Source organism: Antechinus flavipes, chromosome 6, assembly GCF_016432865.1.
Source record: "Antechinus flavipes isolate AdamAnt ecotype Samford, QLD, Australia chromosome 6, AdamAnt_v2, whole genome shotgun sequence".
Classification (NCBI taxonomy): domain Eukaryota; kingdom Metazoa; phylum Chordata; class Mammalia; order Dasyuromorphia; family Dasyuridae; genus Antechinus; species Antechinus flavipes.
The window spans coordinates 248,074,788-248,089,307 of record NC_067403.1 but is presented as its reverse complement, the minus strand read 5'-3'; the positions used below and the strand labels follow the sequence as shown (position 1 = coordinate 248,089,307).

Genomic DNA, 14,520 nt, shown 5'->3' with positions numbered 1-14,520 from the left:
CTGTATTGCAATCATGTATTTATCATCCCACAAAATCTCAGTGATATCTTTAAGAACAAATATATCCTCCTACATTAGGATATCTATGCCATCTTGCCTGTTAATTATTTTACAAAATGCCTGCAGAGCTGTTGACCTATTCATTTTTATTATTTTAATTTAATCAACCTCACTTCTTTTTATGATTTTTCCTGCCTTCATCAGAGGATGTTGTAGTGGCAATTATCAATCAGATATGAATCATACTCATGGTTCTTCCATGCTTCCAGATTCTGTCTTCAGTAATAATTTGATTATTTCACAGTGAAAGTTGCCTTGGCTAACATGAAGTGCCTTACTTAAGTCTTGCTCTTCCCAAAGTCCCAATGTGAAAGAGTGATGAAACTAGATTCCAAAAGTTTTCAAAAGAGTGAGATGTGGATTAATTTGGTTCTTCTAATCAAGAAAGACTTAAAGTAAAACCCTGGTATTTATAACTAGATCTTGTCCAAAAGCAAACAAAAGACAGTACAAAATTGTCCTTTGATAGAAAATTTCTTTGGCAAATCAAGAAATAGACAAAAGGACAAAATTTCCTTCAAACACGTGTATGGAACCATCTGTTTATATGCTGGTTATGTTAAAGCATTGAAAGTGGAGAAAAGACATTGTTAAGAAAATTCAGTTTAGAAAAAAAAAGTATTTATCCTCAAGTGATTCCTGAAAATTCTTTTTGAAAAGATTGACTTGCATTTATTTTTTAAGTGGTGAGTGGAATTATTTATAATTATTTAAGTGGTAAGTGGAAAAGTAATAATTTAACTTCATTGCACAGATATCCTATCAGCATTTGGACCTGTCCTAAAAATACCCACTGGAACTCCAACCATCATAACTGCTCTTCCCTTTTGTCACTAAATTTTTCTCTCCTTATTTCTGTGACTCAATTTTTTTTCTCTTCTTTCTCCTTCATTAAAATGGACCAAATTCAAAAGAAAAGTTTTGCTTCCCATGATGATTTTCATCAGAGCAAAGATGCACTTCCTGACAATGAGGCTTACTATTATACCTTTGAAATTATTGAGCCTATAGTAGAGTGAAAAAAAATTGGAAACATTAGTCAGGAGTTTATGGGGAGTTGCAGTAGAAACTATGACCATCTATATTTTTAGCTGCTCTCTTGTGCTTTTGTTCACACTTTGATCATCATTAATGCTTCAGATTTAACTATGCTGAGTTACTTCTGCTGATTTCTGTCTTGTTACAGGTGAGCAACCCTATCCTGAAATGGCATCTTTGGAAAATCACTCAGAAGTGAATGAATTCATTCTTATGGGGTTAACAGATACCCCAGAACTTCAGATCCCTCTCTTCATAATTTTCACTATTATTTATTTGATCACTCTGTTGGGAAACCTTGGTATGGTAGTGCTGATCTCCTGGGACACCCATCTCCATAACCCAATGTATTTTTTCCTCAGTAATCTGTCTTTGGTGGATTTGGGATATTCTTCTGCTGTTACTCCCAAGGTAATAGCTGGATTCCTCACAGGGGACAAAGTCATCTCTTATAATGGATGTGCCGCACAAATGTTCTTCTTCACGACCTTTGCAAGTGTGGATTGTTTTCTTCTAGCTGTGATGGCATATGATCGCCATGCAGCAGTATGTAAGCCCCTACATTATAGCACCACCATGACACTGAGCGTTTGTATTCGGTTGGCGATTGGGGTTTATATCTGTAGCTTCCTTCAGTCATCCATTAACATCGGATGTACCTTTCACCTCTCCTTTTGTGGTTCCAATGTGATCCATCACTTTTTCTGTGACATTCCTCCACTCTTGGTTCTCTCCTGTTCTGATATCCATATCACTGAGATGGTGGTCTTTATTTTAGCAGGATTTAATGTATCTTTCACCCTCTTGGTAATAGTGACATCCTATGTATTCATTTTCATTGCCATCCTAAGGATTCACTCTTCTGAAGGGCGGCATAAGGCCTTCTCTACCTGTGCTTCCCATCTCACAACTGTGTCCATTTTTTATGGGACAATCATCTTCATGTACTTTCAGCCCAGCTCAAGCCATTCAATGGACACAGATAAAATGGCATCAGTATTCTACACTATAATCATTCCCATGCTAAATCCTTTAGTCTATAGCTTGAGGAACAAGGAAGTCAAGAATGCTTTTAGAAAAGCCACTGGGAAAAAATATCCATTAGATATATAAAAAAGTTTGAAGATGGTTTTAGAATTTCAAATTATACTTTATCAATGCTAATTCATGAAAAGTCTCATTATAAATCTCCTATATCTAAGTTAACTCAGATTAATTTTTAAAGTGAAGAAATGTTGATTTTATATTTCCCAGAAGACATATTGTGCAGTATTGAAGTTTGAATCAGAAGATATCACAAGGGTGAATATTTATTGTGACAATTTTCTGTTTTGTGTCCCTCAAGAAGGCATTTAATCTCTTTCATCATGTATTTCTTCATTTGTATTCATAACAGGAATACTTTTAAGTTTAAAATTATATTTAATAAATGGTTCTTTGTTCCCTTTAATATGGTACAAATGACAATTTGATTTCACTAATCATGCTATAGCTTATGACACATGACTTCCTATTTAATTCATCTTAAAATTTGTGTAGCTTTTATGGTGTTAATTTCTGGCTAGGAACTAGATAGACTCAGGTCAGAAATAAATTACACCAAAAGCATTAGTAGCATTTTAATACAACTCTTGATTATTCATATGGGCTTATAACTAACATTATTTTTCATAATTCTTGTCCATATTTCTTCATTCTGATTTTTGGAGGTAAGGTATGTGAGTTCATGTTTAGTTTCATTGTAAATATAGAAATGACTCCTAAGGATTCAGCATTTTTTATATTTTTTATTTTTATTTTATTTTTAATATATTTATATTTTAATATCTTGAATCATAATTATATTATTTTAAATTATGCAGACAAAAATGTTAATATTATATACTTTCTCACAGTGGTCATTTAAAGGTAGTGGCCTTTATTTTATCCTTCCAGGAGAATATGTCACATCAAAGGCAAAATTTTAGGATTTTTCTTTTTTGGGCAAGTCACTTAATTCTATTTACCTCAATTCCCCCCCCCTTTTTTTTTAAAGTGAGCTGGGGGAGGAAATGGCAGACTATTCCCAAATTATGTTATAAAGAGTTGAAAATGACTGGAATAATGGAACAATGATTTTGATATATCAAAAATCTCATTTTTCCTTTTTAATCTGATATTTGGAACAACATTACAAATATGAAAATATGTTCAAAAGATTTGCATATGTTTAACCTATATCAGATTGCTTGTTGTCTTGAGTAGTGGAGAGAAAGGAAGAGAGGGACAAAAATATGTAACACAAGGTTTTGCAAAGGTGAATGTTGAAAATTCTAATAAAATACTATTAAAATGAAAAAAGAATCAGCATGGCTACATTTAAAAATAAGCATCAATGAATCTATACTGACAGCTTTCTTTTTTCCACATGATTTCTAAACACATGAAGAAACTGCTGTGGATAAAATATACTTTGATTTTAATAAACATTTTCATAAAGTATTTCATTATTGTGGAGATGGAAAGATAAATATTAGATAACAATACAGAGATATGCAAAAATGATTGAATGGATGGACTCCAAGAGTAGATGCTATATTAAGATATACCATCTTAATGGTATATGTGGTTACCTTCAAATGTGTCTTCTCAGTGGGAGGGGACATGGCTAGAAGGAAGAAGGGAGAGAATCCAGAAATTAAAGCTTTAAAAATAAATGTTTTTTTTTAAATTGTTTTACATGTAACTGGGAAAAATAATATATTAAACACATTAAATGAGTGATATATATAGTCTCTAGAATAAAATCATGAGAAATCATAATTGGTCTTATTTTAGTTAATGTTTGCATTTTTTTATTCAATGGCTGGAATAAAGGCATAGATTATATGTTTATCAGATCTGCATATGACACAAATCTAGGAAGGACAGCTAATACAGAAAATGACAGTCTTTATTCAAAAATTGAAAGATTAGTAGTGTCAAATTCACATAGAAAAAAAAATCACTCTGGGCAGCAGAAAACTAAGACAAATACAGGGACCATATGAGCACAATTGTAAAATACTTCATACAAATAAAGACAGAGTTAAATAATCACAGACATTAATTGCTATGAGTAGGCCAAGTCAAGATAATAAAATGACAACTCTATCTAAATTAATTTGCTTATTCAGTCTTATCCCAATCAAACTACCAGAGAATCATTTTATAATGCCTGAAAAATAATAAAAAAAATTCTTCTGAAAGAACAAAAGGTCAAGAATAACAATACTGATGAAAATGAATGTGATTACATAGCTAGTGTCTGAAGCCAGATTTGAACTGATGAAGATGTCATCCTGACTCTAGTACTCTATATATTACACCACTTTACTGTGCATTGTAAACTTAATCTCCTCCATTAATATACCACTCTATCTCTTAGCCACTACAAGATTGTTTTAATGATAATCCCTTTGTTATATACTAGTAGTATTTTATTTTTCCAAATACATGCAAAGAGAATTTTCAATATTCACCTTATGGTTCAAATTTTTTTTCCTTATCCTCCCCTCTCCTCTCTCTTCACTTTAACTCTTCAAGACAGCAAGCAATCTGATGTACATTAAATATATGCAATTCTTTTAAACATATTTTCATATTTGTCATGTTGCCCCCAAAAATCAGATCAAAAGGGGAAAAATGAGACTACTAGTACCAGGTTTTCAACTATACGACAAAGGGATTATCATTAAAACAATCTTGTATAATCTTGATCAAGTCTCTTAGCTTAGTTTTGTTTGCCTCACTTCCTCAACTCGAAATCAGCTGGAGGAGAAATGTCAAACCACTCCAGTATCTTTGCCAAGAAAACCCTAAATAAGGTTAAAAAGAGTTGGATATAGTTGAAAAATGGCAACGCAATGGTCAATTATAAATGATATAGCCATCCTCATCAAGAGAATGATCTAATATAAAACTATTCCAAGAATCCATAGTGAAAAATGCTATCTACCTCCAGAGAAGAAATTGGTGCAAATGTAAATTTACTATTTTTTCACTTTCCTTATTGTGAGTTTTTTTGCTTTGTTTTTTGTGGGTGTTGGATTTTTGTTTTGCAACATCACTAATACATGTTTTTTTGTTTTCTTTTTTTGTTAAGGATTGGGGTTTTTTTCTGCAACAAGACTAATATATGAAAATAGATTTTTGTATGACCACACATATAACTGATATCATATAGATTGCCTTTCCAATGGGTAGGGGAGGAGTGCAAAGGAGAGAATTTAAAACTCAATTTTAAAAAATTAATGTTAAAAGTTACCCCAAAAGGAGAAATAAAAAGGAATCACTTGTAATAGGAAAGAATAGTTTCAATTAAATGATGATAAATGCAAAAGGGTAAAGGATAAATGCAAAAGTAGAAATTTAGAAAGACTTCAGAATTCTGATATATACAGTATTCCTTGGCCACCCACAGATGCTCAGTCACTATTGAATCTAGGCATTGGTATGAAGGAGCCAGGAACAAGTTTTTCTACAGTCTGAGAATTAGCTGGCAATTACTATTGAGATTATTTAGAAAACCTGTTATATTAAAATATTGGAATTTTATCTTAAAAAATCACTCTGGGTAGCAGAACACTAAGACAAATACAGGGACCATACAATTGTTAAATTGTTAATTGTTAAAGACCGAGTTAAATAATCACAGACACATTAACTGCTATGGTTAGGCCAAGTCAAGATAATAAAAATGACAATTCTATATAAATTAATTTGCTTATTCAGTCTTCTGATGAATAAATTTCATCTTACCCCTATTAACTTATAAGGATCAGTGTTAGGTGTTTTTATTTGATTCAGCAACAGACATAATCATAAAGTAAGTCAAAAGGTCTCAGAATTGTAGGATTTCGAATTTGAAACATTATTAGGTATCAAATGGTACAAACCTCTCTATTTCTTAGATGAAGAGGCTGTGACCCAGAGATTGTTAGTCCCTGATGGGTCTTCAATAACATAATGTTGTTCCATCCATATCATCTCTAGTTTGGAACTTTCAGCTCAAAGATAATCACCCAAAATAAAGAGAAGGTAGAGGAGATTCACAAATTAAGATGACCTGCACATTCATTATGAATAATTGTTATGAGGTGAATGCAAACCTTACAATGCCATACAACTGTTTGATATTATTTTATTATCAGTAAAAAAAAATTATACATAATAAGTTCCTTAAACTCGAGAGAATTTACTTGTAGTTGCTAGTTCCATTACATAGTTAATTTTGCTCCTCTTAAATTGTACTAACTGATCTTATTTTATAATTAATAATTACAGAAATAGCTAACTGTCACAGTTGGTACAATGCTGAATTCATGTTCAGGAAGGCTTATGTCCAAATCCAGTAGTAAACACTCAATCTGTGAACCTAAACAAGTCACTTAACCTCTGCTTATGTCAGTTTCCTTATCTAGAAAATAAAGATAATAAGTAATATTATTATTTGAATACATGGGTTAATATTTGTAAAGTTTTTTTTATATGCATTAGAAGCACTATATAAGTGTGTGTGTGTGTAGTGTTTGTCTTGTGTGTGGAACTGGTCCTTTAGCTCTTCCCTCAAAACATTAGTGAAGGAAAATCCAGTATATGTTAAAGCAGTTCCTTTTACATCTGAATAACACTATTTTGTGATGTTTTCTTTACATTAAATCTGAATTTGCTTCTTCTTAACTTCTATACTTTATTCCTGATTTTTCCCTTTGAGTGCACATACATCACATCAATTCCTTCCCCCATATGTCTGTCAGTCCTTCAGATACTTAAAGATAACCTTAATCACTAAACTAAAAAAACCCAGTTCCTTCCACTAATCCCAATATGGAAAAATTTGAAAGTCCTTCTCCATCCTAGATGAACTCCTCTGCAAAATCTCTAGCTTATCAATGTTCTTCCTAAAGTGTAGAACTTACAAATGAATATGTTGCTCCAAATTCAGAATAGAGAGGATCACCTTTGTTATGTCTGGATACGGTGTTTTTTCAGGCAGTATAAAATCAAATTGTCTTGTTTGCCATGTATGTCACAAAGTTGTTGTGGGGATCAAATGATCCAATATATTTAAAGTACTTTAAAGAGGCAGCTCTGCTACAATGGATAGATCACTTGGATTGGAGTCAGGATGTTCTGAATTCAAAATGATATCAACCCTAGTTTCAATTCTGTCCTAACTGGACAATTCTTTGGGTGGTTTAGATGTTTCTGCATTTGCTTATCTTGTGAGGATTTTTGCATATTTTGATTTTTTTTCTCTAAGATGACATAAAGGATTTCTCAATGTTAACTTAGTTCCATAAATGATTGAATCATGCTCTGCTTTTGCATCTAGGATATGGAGACCCATTTGTATGAGAAGAAAATGGAGATGGAGACCAATTTAAACCAATTTTCAGAAAAATCTAGAAATAGGGACATTCTGATGATGATAAAAATATTGACTGCAGGACTAAAGACAGATTCTTGGGGTTCTCCACTAGAGTCTAATTTCCCACCTATCTCTCTATATCTTGTCTTCATATTAGCAAGAGAGACTTTGTCAACTTCTTTGCTTAGAACTCATTAAACTATGTCTATGGTATGCCTTTGAATCATTAGATTATCAGACCTTTATATCCATGTAATCTTCAGGAACATAGTTAATAAGGTCTTTGCAAGAGGAACGATAGACATTTTTAATTATCACAATTTTACAGATCATGAAACTAAGGCACAGAAAACAATAAGACTAAATTAATAAATAAGAGGCAGATTTAGGACAGGTACTAGAGGAGACTTTCTTCATCATATTCAACTTCATTGGTCTTAGGTTTCAAGTCCTGGACCTCTTGTAAAAGTGTGTGACCATCTATCCCCTACAAAAACCCATCAACCTTTTTCCATGAACCAGTCAGGTTCTGAAAAATCCAATTTAAGATTTGAAAACTCACCTTGGGGATAGTATGGCATTATGCTTTAAGATTTTGGATCTGGGATCTTAATGATTAGTTTTAGATCTTGATTCTAAAAATTATTACTTGTGAAAGCATAGGCAAATTATTTCATCACTCTGAGTCTTAGTATCAACCATAAAATTAAGATAACAACATGTATAAATCATCCTCATAAGCTTATTGTGAGGTTCAAATAAGATAAAATACAGAAGATGCTTTGCAAACTTTACAGGTTTTATAAAGGACAATTATTAATTATGAACCATGCTCCATGCTCCTGTTTTCACCACCTATTGTTGGGCTTTAAGTAAAGCAGCAATCTGAGAGGACTTATGATAATGAACATTTAGCAACAGATCAGTGAATAAAAGTAAGGGCATATTGTCTACAAATCATAAGTTTGAGACAGATTTAAAATTAAGAAAAGAAATGGTTTTAAGCTCAATAGTGACATCTTTTGTTTATATTTTGCTTTAGGCTTTTCAAAATGCTTTACAGTAATGGTCTCATTTGAAACTCACAATGACCCGGAAAGGTAAGTGCTACATTTGTCATTATCTCCATTTTCCAGATGGGAAATTTATATGAATTATTCAAGCTCACATAGATATTAAGTATCTGAGGCACAATTTTATCCCAAGTGTTTTTCAAATTTAAGTCCTTAGCTCTATTCACTAAGCCTAACTGCCTCAATAAATTTGTTCATATGCTTTACAGAGTAGTCTCATCATTATCACATATCATTGTCAAAATATATAAAGGGGAAAAAAAACAACTCTATTTTACAGCCCCGTCTTTGTAAATACTTTATGATTTTATTTAATATAAATGTTATCCTCTTATAGATAGGCAAGGTAAGATCGAAATATTTAATTGTGTTGACTGAAATTCAACAGTTCAATTAAATATTCCATTCATTGGTCTTGAGAATACAAGCCAAATGTGCCTTCAAGGAATTTATGTCTAACTTGAAAAATAGAAAATATACTTTCAAAAGAAAATAAGGAAAAATGTATCGTTGTGAGAACACCAATGATATCAAGTAGGTAACGCCATCACATTCAGGTAAATGGTATTTAAGTGATGGAAGACTGAAATGTCACCAACCTAACTTTGTCCTTCAATGCCTTCTGGGTCTAGTGGCAAGATATGAATGACTGGAAATTGATGAAGTCCTAGGTAATTAAATGGTGCTGGCAGAGAAAGCCTGAAGTACTAATAAGATTACAATATTCCCAGAGTAAACAGGAAAAGATATTGAGGGTAACCAGCTTAGCGTTATGATCCCACACTTGTGGAGGTCTTGGGAAATCCCACCTTACTTTATCTAATCAGAAAGCCAAGTCATGATGTCAAAGCCCTGAAATTAAATTTCCCATGTAAATTTGCCCATAGCCTCCGCCATCTTTGCTGACCCCTTTTGGGATTAACCCACCGTGGCATTTTACCTCAAAATTTCTTTCCTCTAATCCTTACTCCCATGTCTCATGGTGTCTTTCTCCTTATGATAGCTAATTAACTTTTTAAGGGTGCTAAACTCCTTTATGGATTTAGCCTGTCAATTACTGGCACACTCCCTCCTCATGGAATGTTTTCTTTCTCCTAGAGAACTTATTTTTCCATTGTTAATTAAAAAAACTTATAAAAGGTTATAAACCCTAAAAAAAAAACTATATGCTCTCCAATACTATTTCATATTTACCACTCCTGTTATCTATTTTACATCTTCATTTTGTTCATAACTTCTTGGAAATAAAAGTTCCTTGTTGAAAAGAGGAAGCCACTGTGAATTCTTCACATATGCTTTGAGCCTTGTGCCTCATATTTTAAACTAGAAATTGCTACTCTTACCTCATCATTTAACTAAATCTCATCATTTGGTGCATAATTTGGTGCCAGACTTCAGCTTCATCAGAAATGGCCCCAGATGAGAGTCCTTGGTTTTTTTAAAACTAATGTTTTAAACAAGCCTTACTTTAAGGGAATGACCTTTCAGTACTTAAAAGTAGGTAAGACAAGAGGCAAGAAATGTCTTCTTGTATCTGATTTAAAAAATCAATTTGGGATGGGAAGACCCTCAGAGTTTCTGGCCAAAACAAACAATTGCTATTACACCCACACTGAGCCATCAAAACCCAAACAACGATGAAGTAGGACTAGAACCTACTGACTGATCAATGAGAGCTGGAATGATTTGATTTAGAGCATAGTTCTTAAAGAGAAAGAAAGAAAGAAAGAAAGAAAGAAAGAAAGAAAGAAAGAAAGAAAGAAAGAAAGAAAGAAGGAAGGAAGGAAGGAAGGAAGGAAGGAAGGAAGAAGAAGGAAGGAAGAAGGAAGAAAGGAAGAAAGGAAGAAAGGAAGAAAGGAAGAAAGGAAGAAAGGAAGAAAGAAAGAAAGGAAGAAAGAAAGAAAGAAAGAAAGAAAGAAAGAAAGAAAGAAAGAAAGAAAGAAAGAAAGAAAGAAAGAAAGAAAGAAAGAAAGGAAGGAAGGAAGGAAGGAAGGAAGGAAGGAAGGAAGGAAGGAAGGAAGGAAGGAAGGAAGGAAGGAAGGAAGGAAGGAAGGAAGGAAGAAAGAAAGATCTAGCCTGTAAACCCCAAGATATCTTGAAAGATTTCAGAGGTCAAAACTTATATTTTAAAAAATAAATATATAAATCAAACGTTCATAGTCTACTAGCTAGACAAGTAACTTCAGTTTAGGTACCGTCTTTGATGTCCTTGGGCAAGCCACTTTATATGCATTATGTCTCCCCAGGTAACTTGCTAAAATTGTAAAATTTAAGGCATGTACTGATCTCTTTTAGTAGAGGTTTGGAATTCCCAATTCTGATGAAATCAAAGATCTAATTTTGAAAGAAAAAAGGTAAAAGTAAAAGTAAAAGACTCTGGATTCCCTATCCTTTTCCTCAACAAGCCTTTGATTTTAGAGGTCCATTTAGAATGGATGCTGACACAAAACATCTTATTCTTTCTTTTGATCATTGCCACAAGCTAGATCAAATCCAGGAAACTTTTCAAAATAAAGCTTGTGATAGCCAAAGCCTAGATTTCCCCAAATGTATATTTCCTCAATTCCTGTTGACACAGGAAATATATGGGCAATATATGAGCAAAATAAAACAGCTTTTATTTCACTCTGAACAAAATGAATAAGATATAAATGGCATAGACAGGAACCCAGAAAATGATCACAGAAAGATGAGTTCCTATGGACAAAGGGTTATAAAACTGTGCATGCCCTTTGGTCCAATAATACCACTGCTAGGTATAGATACCAAGGACCTCCAAAAAGGGGGAAGGACCTATTAGTACAAAATTATGGCACCTCTTTTTGTTATAGCTAAGAATTGAAAATCAAAGGGATGCTCAACAATTGGGAATTGACTAGATGAGATGCAGTATATGGTTGTAATAGAAAATGATTGTGCTATATGAGAAATGACAAACTGGATGATTTTAGAAAAACCTAAAAAGACTGAACTGATGCATTGTGAAGTGAATAGAACTAAGGGAACATTGTTCACAGTACAGAAATATTATTCAAAGAGGAACAAAGAATGACTTAGCTTTTCTCACCTATGATCTCAAAGATCCAAAACTATCCCAAAGGACTGATGATAAAGTATATCATACAACTCCAGAGGAAGAATTGTGCTGATTGAATACAAACTGAAGTATGATATTTTTCACTTTGTTTTTTTTTTTTACTTGAGGTTTCTTGTATAAAACAACTAATATGAAAATGTTTTATACGAACATTTATATTCCAATAAACTGTGTTGGGATATAGTAATAATACACACACATCTGTGTGCTTATGTGGTAGGTATTGCCAAGTCTTTTTTGACTGTGAAGTTCAAAAACAATGACACTGAGATCTTATATCACTCCTTTATTCAATGACCTCCAAATACTCCCTGTTGCCTTTGGGATATAATAAGATCTTTCATTGTGGCACTTAGGGTCATCTAAAATTTGTCTCTGACCTAGCTTCTTAACCATCATTTTTTCATTTTGTTTATTATATTCTGAATTTAAGAAATAAAAGAATTCTCATAACATAATAGAACAGAAAAAAGATGATTGTATATGAAAGTACAAATCTATTATGTATAACTTGATTTTCCTTTTAAATATATAATAAAATTACATTGTTACTTTATTTCCCACCTTTTTGTTTTTTTCTCTACCCTACACTCCCATCCTAGAGATGGCTATCAGTAGTCATGGACACATAATGTGTAAAATCATATTAAACATCTATTTATCAGATCTTTCTTTGGATGTAGAGAAGGTTTTCCTTCCATCCTTTGGAGTTAATTTGGTTGTTTATAATAGTCTAAATGACTTAGACCCTCCAGATTGTTCTTAAAATATTATTATTGTTGCTCTATACAATGATCTCTTGGTTCTTTTCATTAAACTGTTTATTATTTCATGCAAGTTTATGCATGTTTTCCTAACATTATCAAGCTCCTCATTACATCATAGTAGTATTCTTTCACAATCATACACTCGTTTAGCCATCCCCCAACTGATCAATGTTTACATACTTTCTAGTTCTTTGCTACCATAAAGAGAACTGCTATAGATGTTCTAGAACATATATATTTTTTTCTTTTCCTTAATCATCTTTGAAAATAGATTTAATGGTGGTCTTGCAGCTTCAAAGAGCATAAGCAGTTTACTAACTCTTCGGGCATAATTCAAAATTACTTTCCAAATGTTTGGATTAGTTTACAATTCTACCAATAATGAATGTGTCCCTTTGTTCCTATAACCCTCCAATATTTGTTGCTTTTTCCTTTAATCATTTTAGCAAATGTTATATGTATAAAAATATATCTCATGATTGTTTTAATTTGTATTTCTCTAAATAATAATGATTTAGAATATTTTTTCATGACTGACTTGTTTCTTCCTTAACATTCTTAATTTATTCTTCATTTTGTTAACTTTTTCACAATTTTTAAATTGTATCCTTTTCAATCTTTCCTCATTCTCTTTTATGTGATTTTTGGATTCCTCTATTTTATTCTTTATGATTTTGTATCTTTTACCAATTGTTTGACTTTTAATTATCTATTTGCAGTTTATTGCCTATTGAAAAGTCCATAATAATTTCTTTTTATTTCAGGTGAATGAGGCATATCCCAAATGACATCAATAAAGAACAGAACAGAGGTGAATGAGTTTATTCACACAGGAATGATAGCTATTCCAGAGCTTCAAGTTCCTTTCCTCACAACGTTCACCTCATTATCCTTGTGGGGACCTTGGGGATAGTAGCCATTATCTCCTGGGACTCCTGCTTGCATACTCCCATGTACTATTTTCTCAGTAACCTTTTTCTGGTAGATTTAGGTTATTCTTCAGTTGTCACACCCAAGGTCATGTCTGATTTTCTCACAGGGGAAAAGGTCATATCCTACAATGGATGTGCTACACAAATGTTCTTCTTTTCAAGTTTTGTCATCACAGAAAATTACCTCCTGACTGTTATGGCCTATTATCAACACAGAGATATGTGTAGGCCCCTACATTATACCACCACCATGACATCGAATGTATGTATTTGTCTGACCATTATTGCACATGTCTGTGGATTTTTTAACTCTGCTATTGTAACTGGACAGACCTTTAGTCTGTCCTTCTGTATTTCCAATGTGGTCCATCACTTCTCCTGTGACATTCCTCCTCTCCTGGCTCTCTCCTGCTCTGATATATACATCAATGAAGTGATACTCATTCTCTTAGGAGGATTTGCTGGTACTCTTTTGGACTTTTTTATCTGTATATCCCAATTATGCATCTTTGCTGCCATCCTGAAGATCCAATCTATCAAGGGCTGCCAGAAAGCCTTCTCTACTTGTCACCTCTCTGTGGTGTCCATATTTTATGGGACAGTCATCTTTATGTACTTACAACCCAACTCTAACCATTCTATGGACATAGACAAAGTGACTTCGATATTCTATACCATGGTCACTCCCATGTTGAACCCTCTAGTCTATACTATGAGGAATTAAGAGATTCATGTGGCTTTCAGGAAAGTTTTATGGGGGAAAAGACTTCATAAGGCTTAGCATTGTGCTTAAGAGAAAACAAAATCTGAAATATCATTCTCTAGACTTTAGCCCCCAAGTCATGATATTATCTTAAATAAATTATCTTAAATCTCAGTTCTTCCTTTTCTAGATACAGTGTGATATAAGAGGAAAGGGGATTATACTTAGAATGAGGGGAAACATGGATTCAGTTGCTGACATTAACACTTACCAGCTATGATACCAAAGTCTCTACCATTGATTTGTAGAGATCCGTAATAGATATCCATGAGTACATTGCAGTGCGGAAGTGAAAACACCCAGTCCAAATCCTACTTCTGATGTTCAGTTAGACAAGTCAAATCACCTTAATGGGCTTTAATGTCCTTATCTGCATAGTGAAAGTATTGGACTAGATAA

At 32.9% G+C, this 14,520-nt stretch overlaps 2 protein-coding genes across 2 annotated transcripts; both read left to right on the top strand.

The window, feature by feature from the left end:
• Nucleotides 1-1,266: 1,266 nt before the first annotated feature.
• On the top strand, nt 1,267-2,211 carry LOC127541619 (olfactory receptor 1444-like). Its single transcript, XM_051966838.1, has one exon. It carries the CDS (start codon nt 1,267-1,269, stop codon nt 2,209-2,211), a length of 945 nt encoding a protein of 314 aa, XP_051822798.1.
• A 6,365-nt stretch (nt 2,212-8,576) lies between these two features.
• Nucleotides 8,577-14,082, top strand: LOC127541618 (olfactory receptor 5B12-like). Its single transcript, XM_051966837.1, has 2 exons — nt 8,577-8,589; nt 13,340-14,082. Exons 1-2 carry the CDS (start codon nt 8,577-8,579, stop codon nt 14,080-14,082), a joined length of 756 nt encoding a protein of 251 aa, XP_051822797.1.
• The last annotated feature ends 438 nt before the right edge of the window (nt 14,083-14,520 follow it).